The sequence below is a fragment of the Doryrhamphus excisus genome, chromosome 16 (genome assembly GCF_030265055.1).
Source record: "Doryrhamphus excisus isolate RoL2022-K1 chromosome 16, RoL_Dexc_1.0, whole genome shotgun sequence".
Taxonomy (NCBI): Eukaryota; Metazoa; Chordata; class Actinopteri; order Syngnathiformes; family Syngnathidae; genus Doryrhamphus; species Doryrhamphus excisus.
In genome coordinates this window covers 7,047,567-7,067,302 of record NC_080481.1, presented here as the reverse complement: position 1 = coordinate 7,067,302, position 19,736 = coordinate 7,047,567, and the positions used below count along the sequence as shown (strand labels likewise).

Below are 19,736 nucleotides of genomic sequence, written 5' to 3'. Positions count from 1 at the left end.
TGGTACTGGAGATGTTGTTGACAGTGAAACCAGTTGAGCAGACCAGATACAGATGGGTTCATGACAGAGAGTGGGGGAAATTGATGTGTGGATTAATATTAAAGATCCAGAAAGTCTGTGGCAGGCTTGGAGTCAGAGTTGTCAATATAATGGTTATATTCACCCATGGATAGTAAAATGGCACAAATATAAGAAATTAATACGAAATTTAAAAAAATCCCCCTGGAACCAGGGATTAGTCTGATAAATTTGAGGTGAATTAGCGTTGAAGTTGACTGAGATGTGGAGGGAAAGAGCGAAGATTGGACAGGTTGTTATGGCGACAGTTGGAATGATGTGATGAGATGATTCACGATGAGATGATTCATTTCTCACTTGTTCCTGATGTCGTCAGAAAGATGTTTGGCCGCAGCGGCGTCCTGGCGCTTCAGCTGCTGGTAACTGGGGGCAGTCTCTACCATACCGATGAAACTGTTTACCGTCACCGTGCTGATAACTCTTAGACTTTCATTCCTGGATGAAAAATGGGTTTAAATGGGGGGGGGGCTTCAGTTATAATCAAGATATGACTGAGCCCCTCACTACTCTTTGTCCGGATAGGTGCAGGATTCAAACATGTCGAAGTGGATCTTTGACAAGGAGGAGCCCAGACAAGGGCATCTGAAGGGTTGCAGAGCTGCATAAAACTGACAACAAATCAGTGAAGAAAAAGAAACATTTAGGTTGAAACTAAAACAAACCACTGACGCCCTCCAAGGCATTTTTATGATGTAAGAACATGCCACAGTAATTATACTACAATGTAATGCTGTGGTTTGAACCACAATCATGTACGACGTTATGCAGGGAGCAAGACCGCAACTTACCTCAAAAGACAGTATCAACTCTGGTTGTGTTTTTGCTTTTGGTTGCCTTCATCCAAAAGTAAACCAGGGATGTGAAAAGAGTAGGAGAAACGAAGAACAATAACCAATGCAGCAGTGGTAAAGCATGCATAACTGGCTCTGCATAGTTGTCAACAGTAAGTGGGCAACTAAGACCATGTCTACAAGCTCTTTGCTGACTGTATCATTTCTAAGTTTTTTTTACCACAAGTTTATGTACCAGGTCCTGATCTCAATGTGCTGCACAGAGCTGACAGTTATTACTGAGCTGTCAATCAGACTGGTGAAACTGGACTTATGCTATGCTATATATCCCCACTGCATACATTTCAAAACCATGCCCACCACTTATCCTGCGACTGCCCGTATACGTTATAGGTCACAACTTCAATACTACATAGTTTTTTAACAAAAACTATCAGAGTCTGGAATAATAAAGCAACTGAAACACCGCAGGGCCGATTTGACCTCACAGACTGGAATTTCTTTTTTAATTACCTCCAGGTGTGAATGGCTGATTGTCGTTATGTGCCCTGAGATCGATTGGTGACCAGTCCAGGGTGTAATCAGAGGTGCTAAAAGACAATTTAAAAATCACCTCTTCACAGATGCTGTTCAACACACTTGTGGCATTGCCATACTCCAGCTCCATGTCCATCGGAAAGCCGAGCAGCGCTAGACAGCCATCAGGCTTCAGCACATGGTCGGCCTCTTTCAGGAAACGCAGGCAGTCGAATAAGCGGGCTGCTGTCATTGCTGTCACAAGGTCGACCTGGTTCCATTCGAACGGCAGTTCTTCTGTACCTAACATACAAAAACTATGGTCTTTCTATTTTTAAAAAAAAATAATTATTATTATTTCCAAAATCGATATATTACATTTACATGAAATTTGATGTGGTTAATTATGGCACCCCACTATTGGAGAGCCACTGGTCTATATGACAGCACCTGGAGCGAGACAGAAGAGAAGACTAAAAACAACATGAAACAACAGTTTACACTCTTTCTTATCAACCTTCACATTTTATTTACTGTAGAGTTTTTTTTGCAAATCTCGTGACCACCAGAGAGACACTTGGCTTGTCTGTCTTTGGGCCAGTCGGAAGGATCAAGGTTTGCGTGCAAACATGTAGAAATACTTGACCACCATGGTGAGCTCTGCTTCTGCCGAGGAGACCTGCATGGCGGCCAGCAGCCTGAGAAAGGAGATGGCTTCAGGTCATTACAACGTACTGTCAGGCTAAACACTGAGAATGGAGGAGATATTGCCACAGGGTTTGAGGAGTCTGTTGATGATGGAGAACAGAGTCTAGGGGTCTCAGGAGCCAAGTGGATGAAATGTGACTAATGGAAAGACCGGACGGAGTTTAAGGCAGTTTTGTACTGGTGGATGAAGGCAGTATAGGTTTGGACAGTGGGCAGTGAGACCATTTTTTTGTGTAGGCAATCCAGTTGTTGCTTTCTATGTTTCATCTGTCATAGAGTGGACATGAACCAGGTGGCCGAGTGTCTGACTGTAATAATTCTGGCTTTGATGGGTGCTATGTCATTAAGACAGGAGGAGAGCATTGTCATCAGCGTTGTTCGATATGGGGAGAAGAGAGGCAGAGACTGGTGGTAAGATGGGATGCAAAATGAAAACTGAGATTCAAGATCACAGGCAAGAGGAATGTCAATGTCAGGAGTGATAGCAAAGGTGTAGGTACAGTATGTAAGTGCGGGAGATGTTGTTTACGTTGAGACCACTATCAAGGTGAAATAACAGAGCAGGCGACAGTAGAAATGATGCGATGAGATGATTAGCAATGAGATGATTCATGTCTCACTTGTTCCTAATGTTGTCAGAAAGGCGTTTGGCCTCAGCAGCATCCTGGAGCTTCAATTTCTGGTACCCGGTGGCAGTTTCGACCATGCCGATGAAACTGTTTACTGTCACCATGCGGTTAACTCTTAGACAGTCATTCCTGGGTGAAAAAAGTGTCTTTAAATATGTGGGGGTGACTTTTGCTAGTCAAGATATGACTGAGCCACTCGCCACTCTTTATCTGGATAGGTGCAAGATTCAAACATTTCGAAGTAGATCTTTGACAAGGAGGATGCCAGATAAGGGTTTGTGAAAGGTCGCAGAGCTGCATAAAACTGAGCATAAATAGGAAGTGAAGACAAAGAAAGAAAAAGGTAATGAAGGCATGTTACGGTGTAAAAACATATTACAGTAATTACAGTGTGGCGCATGTTTGAACCACAATCATGCATGCCATTATGCAGGCACGGGAACCAACACAGCATCCAGGGCCCCCCCAACCAACGGCGCTGAGAATCTCCCCACACCCATACACAGGCGAGTCCACTGTGGAGCCCCCAGGCATGGGAATGTGTGCCGTGATCATCAGCATATTTGAATTAGACAGTTCTTTGATGACTGTTTCACAAATAACCATTACCTCAAAATGAGCTCCTGTTGGTGAAGGGTGTGTTCACACTTACCATGTGAGATTTGCTTAAAACCAACTCTGGTGTGTTTGCTCTGTTCGTGTGATGCTTTCAAGTGTAATGTAATGATCTCAAACGTCGACACAGCTTGTAATTACAACAAGAGCATGCAGGAATGACAATTATATAAGAGAAAATGCGGCACAAGCGCTGTCTCTGTATGTTCGGGTCAATATGCTACAGTTCTGGTGGACTTTTGGCACATTTTTGCTATAAGCATACACAATGTGGGGGTGCAAAACTGCATTCAAAACTGTCCGTAGTTGTGTTAATAGCTGTTTGTTGTGATGTGCCCTGTGATTGATTGGTGATCAGTCCCGGGTGTCCTCTGAGCTACCTTTGAGGTCCCCGCTACCTGATATAACTGAAGACATTTTTTTAATCACCTCCTCACAGATGTTGTTAAGCACACTTGTGGAATTGCCATATTCCAGCTCCATGTTCATTGGGAAGCCGAGCAGGGCCAGGCAGCCATTGGGCTTCAGCACGCGGTCAACCTCCGTCAAGAATCGCGGGCGGTCAAACCAGTGGGCTGCCATCATGGCCGTCACAAGGTCGACCTGCCTCGACTCAAACGGCAGTTCTTCTGCAAGACACTGCCTAGAGGTTTAGTAATAGTAGGAGACAAGTAAGGAGAGGGGTTAGAAAGTTAGACGGAGAGCAACACTGCAAATCCAGCTGAAGTCCAAGTTTCACCACCTTGTATTATTTTTATTATTATTTCCACTGACATAATTGACCTTAAAATTTCAATAGACTGCATTCCACCTGGCCAAGCCCTAATTTTGCCTCACCTGTAAGTCACATTTGGACAGAGGCTATTGTCCTCCGCCATCTTCAGCTGGGCAGAACTCACGTCTATTCCAACAACCTGGTCGAAGTAGGGGGCCAAGAGCATGGTCCCTTTACCATGACCGCATCCAACATCCACTGCAAGGTTGAACTTCTGTTGCACCTAAAAGGGATGACATGAAATGTGTGATTTTAAAGCAGACCAGATAATGAAAGCCATAATGAGCCATGAAAGAAGTTTGGAATGGCTGAAAACGCTCTGTTTCAGAAGGTGTGGTAAAACTGGCCCTTTGTGATGTCACAAAGGTGAAGACTATCTTATATGGGTGTGGCTATAAGCCCCCCCTCCAAACTCTGCTTCCCCTGCCCTTTTTTCTTTTTCCCTGTTTACGTTGCTCGCAATGGCTCACACGGGCCAACCACAGCGAAGTGTGCTTGCCTTGAGGTGGGCTGTGGGTGGAATACATTAAAACAGACCGTTTTCACAGAAAACACGAAATCCAACGAAATACAGCTGGAATAGGTACAGTTTCTGTAGAAAGCTTTCTGTGCTGTTCATTGTGTGTAGCTGCTCTATAGGAGTCCACAACTCAATTCAAAGGGCTGAAAAATTTGCATATTAGGTCCCCTTTAATGCAACTTGTTAAGAAGCTCCAAACCACATCAGTTGGATTAAATGGGTTACAAAACACCAAAGGCTGCTGCATGTTTCCATTCACAAACATACCTTTTGTTTCATAAAGTCCATCATCCTGTTGATTACTTCTTGATGATTCTCTCGTCTGTACTTCATGTAGGCCGCAGCATGCTCTGTTTCTTCAAACAGTCTTAAGGCCATGATTCCAGCAGAGCATCAGACTTGTCTGCTTGTGCTTGCTGCTCCAAGTTGAATAAACACAACAGGAAGAGGGTTGTTGTTTTTGCGCCCTTTGCATCTGCATTGACACCACCTGACAAGCAGATGGCAGTATAACGTGTATGAAGGTACGTTCCAATGTCAAAATCAATGAGCTGTGAAGTCCAAGTCTAGCCAAACTTCAAAAGAAAAGTAAAGGCATGTAGCCATCAACCGCTGAAGGGGTACAGAGCCTGGAGACAATGACTTCCGGTTCCGCTTCCATGACAACAGGCTGCTAACAGGGACGTTTTGTGATTAAATCAACTCTTACACAGTTGGACAGCCTGAATATTTTTAAACACCCGAGTGGGGAAAATGCTGATTTTTTAAAGAGTTCAAATTTAGGACGGGTTGAGAAAATGGTCTTTGCCTGCATGCAATTATCATTGGGTTTATGCACTGTTCTGTAGTTGGAAAAAAACAACCTCATTGGTTTGCTGGCTTTCTAGCAGCATACAGACACGTGTTGTGAGGATACCACACCGCCCCTGTGTGACATCACAAACCTCCAGTTTTACAACGCCCTCTGAAACCGAGGGTTTTGAGCCATCCCATACTTCTTTCAGGGCTCACTTCCAAATGCGCAAACCTCCTGGCATCATTTAACATGAGAATACAACATTCCATATTCTATATTCATGGATCAGAAAAAGCATAAAAGGTCCCCATTAAGGTGTTTTTACTTACTTGTATGTCTCCTATGAGGTTGTACTTTTTCCTACAGCATTTCACATCACCATATACAAATGATATGCATATTTGACTATGATATAATCTTTCAACTTCTAGGACAGCCGATATCTACTTTTCTGACTTAAATGTTGGAAAAAAACTGATGGAAAACCTCCAAAGCACACACTGAATTTGAATGAATTACATAATGCCAGGCCAGGTTGCTGCCTGTTTCCAATCACAAACATACCTTTGGTTTCATAAAGTCCATCATCCTGTTGATCACTTCTTCATGATTCTCTACTCTGTACTTCATGTAGGCAACAACATGCTCTTTTTCTTCAAACAGTCTTAAGGCCATGATTCCAGCGGAGCACCAGAGTGGCCTCCACACATTTGCTGCTCCAAGTTGGCACAATTGCCTTAAGGTGCAAACTTGAGGTGCTATGCAACCATTTGCCTGTAGGCTTGAGGAAACATGACCTCCATAAGGGGGCTATATTGGTCGTGCTGGACATTGCTTGAAGCTGATGGCAATGCAGGAGTCGGCAATCAGCAGCTCCGGTCTTCAGAAAGGGAGAAAGGGAGAGGGAATCGGACTTTGACTGCATGCATTCGTTGACGTCTTCGTCATGTATACGTATATTAGTGAGTTTTTAAGAGTAAAAATAATGTTACATGAAGCAACACTCTTCTCAACTTTCAGATTTTATTGAGAAATCTGGATGCAGGGTGGGTGTCCACCGGAGAGACCTTTGACTTCTTTGTCTCTGGGCCAGTCAGAAGGATCAAGGTTTGCGTGCAAACATGTAGAAATACTTGACCACCATGGTGAGCTCTGTTTCTGGTGAGGACACCTGCATGGCGGCCATAAGCCTGAGAAAGGAGACAGCTTCAGGTCGTTACAATGTACTGTCCAACCACACACTGAGGGGTGAGCTTTGAATTGCTGCTAAAAAAACAGCACCACAGCTTTTTATCCTGTGTCCTCACATTTTATTCCATTTAACAATGAGATAATTAATGTCTCACTTGTTCCTGATGTCGTCAGAAAGGCGTTTGGCCTCAGTGGCCTCCTGGTGCTTCAGCTTCTGGTACCCGCTGGCAGTCTCTACCATACCGATGAAACTGTTTATCGTCACCGTGCTGTTAACTCTTAAACAATCATTCCTGAATGAAAAAATGAGTTTAAATGGGGATGGAAGTGGGGGGAACTTCAGCAAGTCAAGATATGACTGAGCCCCTCACCACTCTGTCCGGATAGGTGCAGGATTCAAACATGTCGAAGTAGATTTTGGACAAGGAGGAGCCCAGATAAGGATGACTGAAGGGTCGCAAAGCTGCATAAAACTGACCATAAATAGTTAGTGAAGACAAAGAAACATGACGGTAGAAACTTGTTTACAATGTTTACAATGTAAGAACATACTGCAGTAATTACAGTATGATGCAATACAAGCTTGAACCACAATCATGGACAACCTCACACAGGGAGTGAGACTGCAGCTTCTCCAAAGTTCACACAGCATCAACTCTGGTCATGTTTTTCTGGTTTGAGGACTGTTTCGTGAATAACCAACGATGTGAAACTCAGGGGTGCTTCATCCAGCTCCTGGAAGCTACAGTGCTTCTCACCCGATCTCTTAGGGAGCTATGCTAACCAATGCTAACCAAATTATTATTATTATTTCCAAAATCGGCTGCATGGCGGATGAGTGGTTAGCAGACCTCACAGCTAGGAGACCAGGGTTCAATTCCACCCTCGGCCATCTCTGTGTGGAGTTTGCATGTTCTCCCCGTGCATGTGTGGGTTTTCTCCGGGTACTCCGGTTTCCTCCCACATTCCAAAAACATGCTAGGTTAATTGGCCACTCCAAATTGTCCACAGGTATGAATGTGAGTGTGAATGTTTGTTTGTCTATATGTGCCCTGTGATTGGCTGGCGACCAGTCCAGGGTGTACCCCGTCTCTCGCCCGAAGGCAGCTGGGATAGGCTCCAGCACCCCCCGCGACCCTCATGAGGATAAGTGGTAGAAAATGAATGAATGAAGGAATTTCCAAAATTGATATATTACATTTACATAAAATTTAATGTGGTTAATTACGGCACCCCACTATTGGAGAGCCACTGGTCTATATGACAGCACCTGGAGCGAGACAGAAGAGAAGACTAAAAACAACATGAAACAACAGTTTACACTCTTTCTTATCAACCTTCACATTTTATTTACGGTAGAGTTTTTTTTGCAAATCTCGTGACCACCAGAGAGACACTCCGCTTGTCTGTCTTTGGACCAGTCGGAAGGATCAAGGTTTGCGTGCAAACATGTAGAAATACTTGACCACCATGGTGAGCTCCGCTTCTGCCGAGGAGACCTGCATGGCGGCCAGCAGCCTGAGAAAGGAGATGGCTTCAGGTCATTACAACGTGAGACCAGTTTTTTGTGTAGGCAATCCAGTTGTTGCTTTCTATGTTTCATCTGTCATAGAGTGGACGTGAACCAGGTGGCCGAGTGTCTGACTGTAATAATTTTGGCTTTGATGGGTGCGATGTCATTAAGACAGGAGGAGAGCATTGTCATCAGCGTTGTTCGATATGGGGAGAGGAGAGGCAGAGACTGGTGGTAAGATGGGATGCAAAATGAAAACTGAGATTCAAGATCACAGGCAAGAGGAATGTCAATGTCAGGAGTGATAGCAAAGGTGTAGGTACAGTATGTAAGTGTGGGAGATGTTGTTTACGTTGAGACCACTATCAAGGTGAAATCACAGAGCAGGCGACAGTAGAAATGATGTGATGAGATGATTAACGATGAGATGATTCATGTCTCACTTGTTCCTAATGTCGTCAGAAAGGCGTTTGGCCTCAGCAGCATCCTGGAGCTTCAATTTCTGGTACCCGATGGTAGTTTCGACCATGCCGATGAAACTGTTTACTGTCACCATGCGGTTAACTCTTAGACAGTCATTCCTTTCATTTCCAAAGAAATAAAAAGGTAATAAAGGCATGTTTCGATGGAAGAACATATTACAGTAATTACAGTGTGGCGCATGTTTGAACCACAATCATGCATGCCATTACGCAGGCACGGGAACCCACCCAGCATCCAGGGTCCCCCCAACCAACAGCGCTGAGGATCTCCCCACACCCACACACAGGAGAGTCCACTGTGGAGCCCCCAGGCATGGGAATGTGTGCCGTGATCATCAGCATATTTGAATTAGACAGTTCTTTGATGACTGTTTCACGAATAACCATTACCTCAAAATGAGCTCCTGTTGGTGAAGGGTGTGTTCACACTTACCATGTGAGATTTGCTTAAAACCAACTCTGGTGTGTTTGCTCTGTTCGTGCGATGCTTTCAAGTGTAATGTAATGATCTCAAACGTCGACACAGCTTGTAATTACAACAAGAGCATGCAGAAATGACAATTATATAAGAGAAAATGCGGCACAAGCGCTGTCTCTGTATGTTCGGGTCAATATGTTACAGTTCTGGTGGACTTTTGCCACATTTTTGTTATAAGCATACACAATGTGGGGGTGCAAAACTGCATTCAAAACTGTCCGTAGTTGTGTTAATAGCTGTTTGTTGTGATGTGCCCTGTGATTGACTGGTGATCAGTCCCGGGTGTCCTCTGAGCTACCTTTGAGGTCCCCGCTACCTGATACAACTGAAGGCATTTTTTTTAAATCAACTCCTCACAGATGTTGTTAAGCACACTTGTGGAATTGCCATATTCCAGCTCCATTTCCATCGGGAAGCCGAGCAGGGCCAGGCAGCCATTGGGCTTCAGCACGCGGTCAACTTCCGTCAAGAATCGCGGCCGGTCGAACCAGTGGGCTGCCATCATGGCCATCACAAGGTCGACCTGCCGCGACTCAAACGGCAGTTCTTCTGCAAGACACTGCCTAGAGGTTTAGTAATAGTAGGAGACAAGTAAGGAGAGGGGTTAGAAAGTTAGACGGAGAGCAACACTGCAAATCCAGCTGAAGTCCAAGTTTCACCACCTTGTATTATTTTTATTATTATTTCCACTGACATAATTGACCTTAAAATTTCAATAGACTGCATTCCACCTGGCCAAGCCCTAATTTTGCCTCACCTGTAAGTCACATTTGGACAGAGGCTATTGTCCTCCGCCATCTTCAGCTGGGCAGAACTCACGTCTATTCCAACAACCTGGTCGAAGTAGGGGGCCAAGAGCATGGTCCCTTTACCATGACCGCATCCAACATCCACTGCAAGGTTGAACTTCTGTTGCACCTAAAAGGGATGACATGAAATGTGTGATTTTAAAGCAGACCAGATAATGAAAGCCATAATGAGCCATGAAAGAAGTTTGGAATGGCTGAAAACGCTCTGTTTCAGAAGGTGTGGTAAAACTGGCCCTTTGTGATGTCACAAAGGTGAAGACTATCTTATATGGGTGTGGCTATAAGCCCCCCCTCCAAACTCTGCTTCCCCTGCCCTTTTTTCTTTTTCCCTGTTTACGTTGCTCGCAATGGCTCACACGGGCCAACCACAGCGAAGTGTGCTTGCCTTGAGGTGGGCTGTGGGTGGAATACATTAAAACAGACCGTTTTCACAGAAAACACGAAATCCAACGAAATACAGCTGGAATAGGTACAGTTTCTGTAGAAAGCTTTCTGTGCTGTTCATTGTGTGTAGCTGCTCTATAGGAGTCCACAACTCAATTCAAAGGGCTGAAAAATTTGCATATTAGGTCCCCTTTAATGCAACTTGTTAAGAAGCTCCAAACCACATCAGTTGGATTAAATGGGTTACAAAACACCAAAGGCTGCTGCATGTTTCCATTCACAAACATACCTTTTGTTTCATAAAGTCCATCATCCTGTTGATTACTTCTTGATGATTCTCTCGTCTGTACTTCATGTAGGCCGCAGCATGCTCTGTTTCTTCAAACAGTCTTAAGGCCATGATTCCAGCAGAGCATCAGACTTGTCTGCTTGTGCTTGCTGCTCCAAGTTGAATAAACACAACAGGAAGAGGGTTGTTGTTTTTGCGCCCTTTGCATCTGCATTGACACCACCTGACAAGCAGATGGCAGTATAACGTGTATGAAGGTATGTTCCAATGTCAAAATCAATGAACTGTGAAGTCCAAGTCTAGCCAAACTTCAAAAGAAAAGTAAAGGCATGTAGCCGTCAACCGCTGAAGGGGTACAGAGCCTGGAGACAATGACTTCCGGTTCCGCTTCCATGACAACAGGCTGCTAACAGGGACGTTTTTGTGATTAAATCAACTCTTACACAGTTGGACAGCCTGAATATTTTTAAACACCCGAGTGGGGAAAATGCTGATTTTTTTGCTGAGTTCAAATTTAGGACGGGTTGAGAAAATGGTCTTTGCCTGCATACAATTCTCATTGGGTTTATGCACTGTTCTGTAGTTGGAAAAAAACAACCTCATTGGGTAATGCATTCACAATTCATTCTTTACGCTCCATGAAGACTTTCTGCACAAACCCAGGTAGGACACTGATAAATCATTACTTACTTCTTACTCTCCCCACGACCAAGTAACATTGGCTTCAGCAGGCTGAGGCCATTGCTAACAACGTCAACGCAGAAGCAGAGCTTGGGGGAGGGCAGCCAGCTTATCGGGCCTACAGTGCACGCCCATATAAGGAAGCCTGCCTGTCATGTCTTTGGACCAAAGACATTAATAATTCACAATTTTCATAAGTTAGTTAAAAGGAAAGTAATAAATAGCTAAAAGTTCTAATAAATATTGTTAAAAACGCTCAGGTTAGAAAGTTTACAGAGTGAGACATCTTCTCCAGAAGATATCGTTTTGGGCCACTAGAGAGTGCTCTCACATATAGAAAAGCTTTGTTGGTTTTCTCTTGGTGAAAAGCAGGCTGGCCTCACGGCAGAAACGAAACGGGAAACCTCATAAACAGCCTGCAACATGAGCAGTATTTGAATTTATTTTTTCTGTATGTTTCAGTTACCACTTATTTTTTACAAGAAAGCTTCATAAAACAAGAAAAGCAAGCCTTGTATGCGTGTTTTTTTCATTGGTTCCCTGGCTTTCTAGCAGCATACAGACACGTGTTGTAAGGACAGCACACCGCCCATGTGTGACATCACAAACCTCCAGTTTTACAACGCCCTCTGAAACCGAGGGTTTTGAGCCATCCCAAACTTCTTTCAGGGCGCACTTCCAAATGCGCAAACCTCCTGGCATCATTTATCAACATGAGAATACAACATTCTATATTCATAGATCAGAAAAAGGATAAAAGGTCTCCATTAAGGTGTTTTTACTTACTTTTATGTCTCCTATGAGGTTGTACTTTTTCCTACAGCATTTCACATCACCATATACAAATGATATGCATATTTGACTATGATGTAATCTTTCAACTTCTAGGACAACCGATATCTACTTTTCTGACTTAAATGTTGGAAAAAAACTGATGGAAAACCTCCAAAGCACACACTGAATTTGAATGAGTTACATAATGCCAGGCCAGGTTGCTGCCTGTTTCCATTCACAAACATACCTTTGGTTTCATAAAGTCCATCATCCTGTTGATCACTTCTTCATGATTCTCTACTCTGTACTTCATGTAGGCAGCAACATGCTCTTTTTCTTCAAACAGTCTTAAGGCCATGATTCCAGCGGAGCACCAGAGTGGTCTCCACACATTTGCTGCTCCAAGTTGGCACAATTGCCTTAAGGTGCAAACTTGAGGTGCTATGCAACCATTTGCCTGTAGGCTTGGGGAAACATGACCTCCATAAGGAGGCTATATTTGTTGTGTTGGACATTGCTTGAAGCTGATGGCAATGCAGGAGTCGGCAATCAGCAGCTCCGGTCTTCAGAAAGGGAGAAAGGGAGAGGGAATCGGACTTTGACTGCATGCATTCGTTGACGTCTTTGTCATGTATATATTTGTGATTTTTTAAGAGTAAAAATAATGTTAAATGAAGCAACACTCTTCTCAACTTTCAGATTTTATTGAGAAATCTGGATGCAGGGTGGGTGTCCTCCAGAGAGACCTTTCACTTCTTTGTCTCTGGGCCAGTCAGAAGGATCAAGGTTTGCGTGCAAACATGTAGAAATACTTGACCACCATGGTGAGCTCTGTTTCTGGTGAGGACACCTGCATGGCGGCCATAAGCCTGAGAAAGGAGACAGCTTCAGGTCGTTACAATGTACTGTCCAACCACACACTGAGGGGTGAGCTTTGAATTGCTGCTAAAAAAACAGCACCACAGCTTTTTATCCTGTGTCCTCAGTTTTTATTCCATTTCATTTTATTCAATTTAACAATGAGATAATTAGTGTCTCACTTGTTCCTGATGTCGTCAGAAAGGCGTTTGGCCTCAGTGGCCTCCTGGTGCTTCAGCTTCTGGTACCCGCTGGCAGTCTCTACCATACCGATGAAACTGTTTATCGTCACCGTGCTGTTAATTCTTAAACAATCATTCCTGAATGAAAAAATGAGTTTAAATGGGGATGGAAGTGGGGGGAACTTCAGCAAGTCAAGATATGACTGAGCCCCTCACCACTCTTTGTCCGGATAGGTGCAGGATTCAAACATGTCGAAGTAGATTTTGGACAAGGAGGAGCCCAGATAAGGATGACTGAAGGGTTGCAAAGCTGCATAAAACTGACCATAAATAGTTAGTGAAGACAAAGAAACATGACGGTAGAAACTTGTTTACAATGTAAGAACATACTGCAGTAATTAGTGTGATGCAATACAAGCTTGAGCCACAAACATGGACAACCTCACACAGGGAGTGAGACTGCAGCTTCTCCAAAGTTCACACAGCATCAACTCTGGTCATGTTTTTCTGGTTTGAGGACTGTTTCGTGAATAACCAACGATGTGAAACTCAGGGGTGCTTCATCCAGTTCCTGGAAGCTACAGTGCTTCTCACCCGATCTCTTAGCTCTGAGACCAGTCAAACAGAAAGTGAACAGCCTGAATTAGGTGGTATGCCATCCTCCGACAGTCAACTAGGCACCAGACCCTCCTCTCCAGAAGCCCTGAACAAACCGTACCAGTAAAGCTGATCAATTTGATTCTACAATATTTGGAACACACCTTGAGCCAAGCCGCGGGCGGCATGTGGTCGAGTGGTTGCTCCCAACCTAAGGTTGAGGGTTCGATCCTCCGTTCGACTGTGGTCATGTCAAAGTATCCTTGGGCAAGATACTGAACCCCCCATTTTTCATCAGTAGGTAAATGTGCTAACGGTGTTAAAGTGCTTTGAGTGCCTTTGAGGTGGAAAAGCGCTACACAAGTGAAAGACCATTTTACTATTTACCCTCTGATCTGCAATTGCAGAGTCACCACCCTCGATGTCCATGTGACGCTACAGAGTTGGGTCAACCAAGATGGCATCCAGTACCCCAAGGAACAGCTGGCAGATCTCACCCACTCCTAGAGCTCTATCACGGAGGAGCACCCCAGCACCAGAGGCACAAGAGTCCACCGTGGAGCCCCCAGACACGGATCATATTTGGACAGTTGTTTGATGACTGTTTCATGAATAACCATAAAATAGTTTAATATTATGTTTTTAAAATTTGCCTAACTGCTCCTCTTGTTTGCTATCGGTGTGTTTGCACTTGTCATGTGAGGTTTAGTTAAAACCAGCTGGTGGTTTTGCTCTGCTAGTGCAATTCTTTCGGCTCAATCCACCCAATCCTTGTGTGCACCAGACGCTTAAAAAGGGCTCTCGGTCCACTTGCAAGCATATCTCTCAACCTCCATATTTACTGGAGAAGAACCACATTTTGCCCTTTTTTCCCGTTGCTCTCCCATTTCATCAGTATCCATGCTTTATTGACAGTCAAGTCCATAACTTCCCCGCTTGCATCGGAAATGTCCATTATGTTCCCTGATTTTGTGGAAAATGTCCCTTCTTTTCAAATGCAAATGTTGACAGGTATGCTGTGATGTGCGGTTCACAGGAGCCCAAATGTCAACCCAACATGAACCAGAGACAAGGCCCAGCTTAAAAGCGAGCAGAAATTACATATAAGAGAAAACATGACACATGCGCTGTCTCTTCATGTAAATATGCTACAGTTCTGCTAGTCTTTTGGGGCCGTATCTTTATGTGAATATTTTGACATACGCGTACGCATTGTGTGGCTATACAGTGATGTACTGTTAGCAGTCTCAAATGCAAAAGGTCCAGGAACGTTTGAATGTTCTCTCAGTTCTTTTTTTTCCTCTCACATCCCAAAAATTATGCATGTTAGCTTAAATGGAGAATTTAATATGTCCATAGCTGTGAATGTGAGTGTTAATAACTTAAAAATCACCTCTTCACATATGTTGTTAAGGGCACTAGTGGCATTCCCGTACTCCAGCTCCATGTCCAACGTGAAGCCGAGCAGGGCCAGGCAGCCATAAGGCTTCAGCACGCGGTCGGCCTCTGTCAGGAAGCGCGGGCGGTCAAACCAGTGTGCTGCTGTCATGGACGTCACAAGGTCAACTTGGCCGGACTCGAACGGGAGTTCCTCTGCAGGACACTGCCTGGAGATTCAGTGGCCGGACAAAGTATTAGTGTGTTAGTTTCAACCGACGTAAGTAACCTTAAAATTTCAGTGGACCGCATTCCACCTGGCCAAGTCCTAATTTTGTCTCACCTGTAAGTCACATTTGGACAAAGGCTATAAGCCTGGGCATTCTCCAGTTGGGCGGGACTCACGTCTGTCCCAACAACCTGATGGAAGAAGGGGGCCAAGAGTTTGGTCCCTTTACCATTACCACATCCAACATCCACTGCAAGGTTGAACTTCTGTTGCACCTAAACAGGATGACATGAGATGTGGATGTGTGTTTTTAATGTAACTTAATGAAGCTTCAAAGCACATAAGCTCAATTTGAGCGAGTTAAATTACTATCCTGTTAGCATTCACAAACATACCTTTGCTTTCATAAAGTCCATCATCCTGTTGATCACTTCTTGAGGATTTTCTGTTCTGTACTGCATGTAGGTAGCAACATAATCTTTTTCTTCATATAGTCTTATAGCCATGATTCCAGCAGAGCACCGGACGTGTTGTTGGTGCTCCAAGTTGACACGTTTGCCAGTGATGAAAAGCAAAGAGAGGAGTGTTAATGTGTCATGTTTGTTTTCCATTTGCATGAACTGAACAGTAGATGGCAGTATAAGAACGTGTAGTCTGCAGTCAACGGAGACTTCCAGTTCTGGTTCCGTGCTGACGGGCTGCTAACATAGACATTTTGTGATAAAAAAAAAAAATATATATATATGTTTCACAGTTGGACTCACACACACACAGTTCACAGTTTGTTTGCTTTATCAAATCCATTAAAGCTTCAGTTGAGGTGCAAACTAGAGTTGCTTTGCTGTCCTCCCCCTGAATGCATCTCGGGTGAAAACCCCCCATGGTTATTGTCACTGTCGGTCTCGAGAGCTTTAAGGTTCGACCCCAGGATGCAGAGAGCAGGACCAAATGCAGGTAAAAATATTTATGTCTTGCAAAAACTGCAGCAGCAGGAAAGAAGCAACTCAGGAAGCAGAAGGACAAACTATAATGATCCCACATAGGGAGAAGCACACACCTGAACTAAATAGACACTGAAATTAGGGACAGGTGTGGGTGACTATGACAACGGAGGCAGACGAGGAAAAACAGGAAGTCATATACAAAATAAGAGCGTGCAAAACAGAAACCAAAGCCCAGACAGGAAACTCAAACCCAAACTGTCACTTGGGAACCCACACAGGGTGTGACAGTACACCCCCCTCAAGGACGGATCCCAGGGATCCCTCAAGGACGTCCAAAACAGTTAAAAGTCAACGAGGGACCGGAGGTGGGTCGCCGACGGGCCCCTTCAGGGGGTCGGCCGGGGCGGCAGGCCCGGTAGAGCCAGCAAGACCCCTCCATGTGATGGAGGGAATGGTTGGGTCGGTGGAGGTGGTAAGCACTCTCCAGGGGGCGCCCTTGACTATGTGCGAGGTAGGCCTCCTCAGGGGGGCGCCCTGGGTGCAGAACCTGGGCTCCGGCAGGGAGTGTAGAAGCAGGCGGCGTCCGGGCCCGACGCAGCGACGGTGACGCATCCAAGCGTCCAAGGTGGACTGGGCTGTGCTTCCCGCGTAGCCCAGTGGGTAGCACTAGTCCCCCCCTCTCGAAGGCGGATACCAGACGCCATCTTCAGCAGGAACCGAAACCAGGGAAGGGAGGAGGAAGGCTTGTAGGAGGGTCACTGGCTCCTCCAGGTCAGCCGTCCCGGCCACAGCCACTTGTTTGGGCTTGAAGCTGTGCGGCTTGGGCACCGGAGGAATCTGAGACGCCACGCAGCTTGGCACAGGAGCCGGGTCTTGGGGACCTCTGGGGCTGCGTGGCTTGGGCACCGGAGGAATCTGAGACGCCACGCAGCATGGCGCGGGAGCCGGGTCTTGGGAACCCCTGGGGCTGCGCGGCTTGGGCACAGGCGGAATCCGGGACGCCACGCAGCTTGTCGGGTCTTGGGAACCCCTGGGGCTGCGCGGCTTGGGCACAGGCGGAATCCGGGACGCCACGCAGCTTGGCACGGGAGCCGGGTCTTGGGAACCCCTGGGACTGCGTGGCTTGGGCACTGGAGGAATCCGAGACGTCACGCAGCTTGGCACAGGAGCCGGGTCTTGGAAACCCCTGGGGCTGCGTGGCTTGGGCACTGGCGGAATCTGAGACGCCAAGCAGCTTGGCACGGGAGCCGGGTCTTGGGAACCCCTGGAGCTGCGCGGCTTGGGCACCGGAGAACTTTGGGCCGTCACGCAGCTTGGCATGGGAGCCGGGTCTTGAGAACACCTGGGGCTGCGTGGCTTGGGCACTGGAGGAATCCGGGACGCCTCGCCGCTTGGCACGTGAGCAGTCGGTGGGTGCACGACGGGCTGCGACTCAGCAACAGCGAGAGGGTAGAGCTGTGCCGTGGCGTGACATGGCGAGGCGGAAGAGGGCGGCCACACCTCTTGGCGACGTGCCGTGCGTTGGCGACGCCGCCGCGTCGGAGGGTGTGCAGCGGAAGCCATGGGCACTAGCGTGCAGTCCGGCCCCCATACCATGGTCTCCAGCTCCTCCGGCGTGTACCTGGCACACGCCTGCTCCAACGCCTTGAAAATCTGCCGGGTCCACTCGTCGAACTCGAGATCGTCGTCGGGTTTGCCGAGGCCGGCAGGGTATGAGGGCGGGAGCACCTTGGCTTGGCGTGGAGGGGAGAACGAGCGTGGCTTCGCCTTCCGGCGCCGCGGCTTGCGTGGGCGTCGCGGCCGATCTGGAGTGTCGTCGGTGGGTCCGGGATAAAAACCACATTGAGACGAGCGTGTCGTCCGGCCCGCGCACCATGTCCTCCAGTTCCCATGGCGGTCTCGCCATCTCCTCGTCTTCCATGGCTTTGAAAAGTCCAGAAATCGTTCGCCGCGAGGTCGTCGTCATTTGGTGGGATCATTCTCTCACGGTTCGGCTTGAGAGCTTTAAGGTTCGACCCCAGGATGCAGAGAGCAGGACCAAATGCAGGTAAAAATATCTATTTCTTGCAAAAATTGCAGCAGCAGGAAAGAAGCAACTCAGGAAGCAGAAGGACAAACTATAATGATCCCACATAGGGAGAAGCACACCCCTGAACTAAATAGACACTAAAATTAGGGACAAGTGTGGGTGACTATGACAACGGAGGCTGACGAGGAAAAACAGGAAGTCATATACAAAATAAGAGCGTGCAAAACGGAAACCAAAGCCCAGACAGTAAACTCAAACCCAAACTGTCACTTGGGAACCCACACAGGGCGTGACAGTTATACTGTATATCCGTACTTTACCAAACACAACCTCAATTAGGGGGATATATTTGTTTCTTGTGGACATTGCTTAAAGCAGTGTTCAATGGGCCCGAGCACATGCAGGGGTCGGCAACCCGCAGTTTTGGTCTTCCGTCTCCTTGTTGTGGCTGACTTTGCAGGGCTCAAATATTTTTTTAACACCCAAGTGGGGAGAATTTTTATTTCTTAAATTGGAGAAAGAAAAAAAAGCCCAAAACAAGAAAGTGTAAACCAGTTTTGCTGAAGACCTCCAAAGGTATGTGTGCAATGTATGACATGCTGTACCTGGAGTAATTACAGTGCAGTGCAAGACATGTTTCAACCATGATCACGCCTGGCTTTATGCTGCAAAATTGCAGCAATGTATGCATTGCCATTTACTTTCAAACTCCAGTTATTTTATTCGGCCCCAACAACAATTTATACCATTTAAAAGAAGTCCCCGGGTGTTCTTACCCGAATGCACACAAGACAGCCAAAAGTCTGGGTGGTTTAAAATAAACAACTCAGCGGGCTACAATTATCCACCTTTGTTTTGCAAATAAAGCCATTGCCTGATTAGCATTCACAGAAATGACACTTGCTCGGTGCTTGACTGGCTGACTCAAGAGGCGCTGGAATGTGGTTCATTTAGTATACAGATCAGGGAAGGGCAGCAGTATTTGTGAAACACCCCGAGGAAGCAGTATACCCCCCCGAGGGTAAGCGACATAGAAGATGGAAGGATGGACGACACAAAATAATAAAATAAATAAATAATAAGCAAACCTAGCATGTTTTTGGAATGTGGGAGGAAACCGGAGCACCCGGCGAAAACCCACACGTGCACGGGGAGAACATGAGATGGCCGAAGGTGGAATTGAACTCAGGTCTCCTAGCTGTGAGGCCTGCACGCTAACCGCTCACGCGCCAAGCAGCCGCATTGCCATATTCCAGCTCCATATCTACCGCAAAGCCCAGCAGAGGAAGCACGGGCGGGCAAACCAGTGGCTCGCCTTGCCCTTACCTTACCAAAATCTCGTAGGAGGGGAAAAAAGTGAGTAAAACACATTGATTACAGTTAGCACTACAAATAAACCCGATTCTTGGATTGTCAATTCATCATTTCAGTAAAAAAAACCCAACTAATATTTTATCTCAGACAGCGCCTGTCAAAGTTCTCCCTTCACAT

General features: G+C 46.1%; 2 protein-coding genes and 1 pseudogene across 2 annotated transcripts; all 3 read right to left on the bottom strand.

Annotated features, from left to right (window-relative positions):
• Window positions 1-1,668: 1,668 nt before the first annotated feature.
• LOC131104567 (putative methyltransferase DDB_G0268948) lies at window positions 1,669-6,103 on the bottom strand. The gene is made up of 8 exons (XM_058051881.1): window positions 5,993-6,103; window positions 4,175-4,335; window positions 3,767-3,980; window positions 2,923-3,026; window positions 2,714-2,851; window positions 2,035-2,083; window positions 1,770-1,835; window positions 1,669-1,688 (listed from the first exon to the last, which is right to left on the bottom strand). The coding sequence occupies exons 1-7, from the start codon at window positions 6,101-6,103 to the stop codon at window positions 1,803-1,805; spliced, it is 810 nt and encodes a 269-aa protein (XP_057907864.1). The 3' UTR covers window positions 1,669-1,688; window positions 1,770-1,802.
• A 400-nt stretch (window positions 6,104-6,503) lies between these two features.
• On the bottom strand, window positions 6,504-10,685 carry LOC131104566 (putative methyltransferase DDB_G0268948; annotated as a pseudogene).
• Window positions 10,686-12,757: 2,072 nt separating this feature from the next.
• LOC131104551 (putative methyltransferase DDB_G0268948) lies at window positions 12,758-16,482 on the bottom strand. Its single transcript, XM_058051857.1, has 6 exons — window positions 15,668-16,482; window positions 15,387-15,547; window positions 15,060-15,273; window positions 13,286-13,389; window positions 13,070-13,207; window positions 12,758-12,898 (listed from the first exon to the last, which is right to left on the bottom strand). The coding sequence occupies exons 1-6, from the start codon at window positions 15,887-15,889 to the stop codon at window positions 12,811-12,813; spliced, it is 927 nt and encodes a 308-aa protein (XP_057907840.1). The 5' UTR covers window positions 15,890-16,482; the 3' UTR covers window positions 12,758-12,810.
• Between the last annotated feature and the right edge of the window lie 3,254 nt (window positions 16,483-19,736).

What these genes read in the sequence shown, in the direction of transcription:
- LOC131104567 (XM_058051881.1), bottom strand. Translation starts at nt 6,103, where the DNA reads ATGGCCTTAAGACTGTTTGAAGAAAAAGAGCATGTTGTTGCCTACATG. An exon ending in TGGACTTTATGAAACCAAAG is followed by an intron (nt 4,336 to 5,992) that starts GTATGTTTGTGA and finishes CATCCCTTTTAG; the next exon opens with GTGCAACAGAAGTTCAACCT. An exon ending in TCTGACAACATTAGGAACAA is followed by an intron (nt 2,084 to 2,713) that starts GTGAGACATGAA and finishes CTCCTTTCTCAG; the next exon opens with GCTGCTGGCCGCCATGCAGG.
- LOC131104551 (XM_058051857.1), bottom strand. Translation starts at nt 15,889, where the DNA reads ATGCAAATGGAAAACAAACATGACACATTAACACTCCTCTCTTTGCTT. An exon ending in TTAACAACATATGTGAAGAG is followed by an intron (nt 13,390 to 15,059) that starts GTGATTTTTAAG and finishes ATTTATGGTCAG; the next exon opens with TTTTATGCAGCTTTGCAACC. An exon ending in ACCTATCCGGACAAAGAGTG is followed by an intron (nt 13,208 to 13,285) that starts GTGAGGGGCTCA and finishes TTTTTCATTCAG; the next exon opens with GAATGATTGTTTAAGAATTA.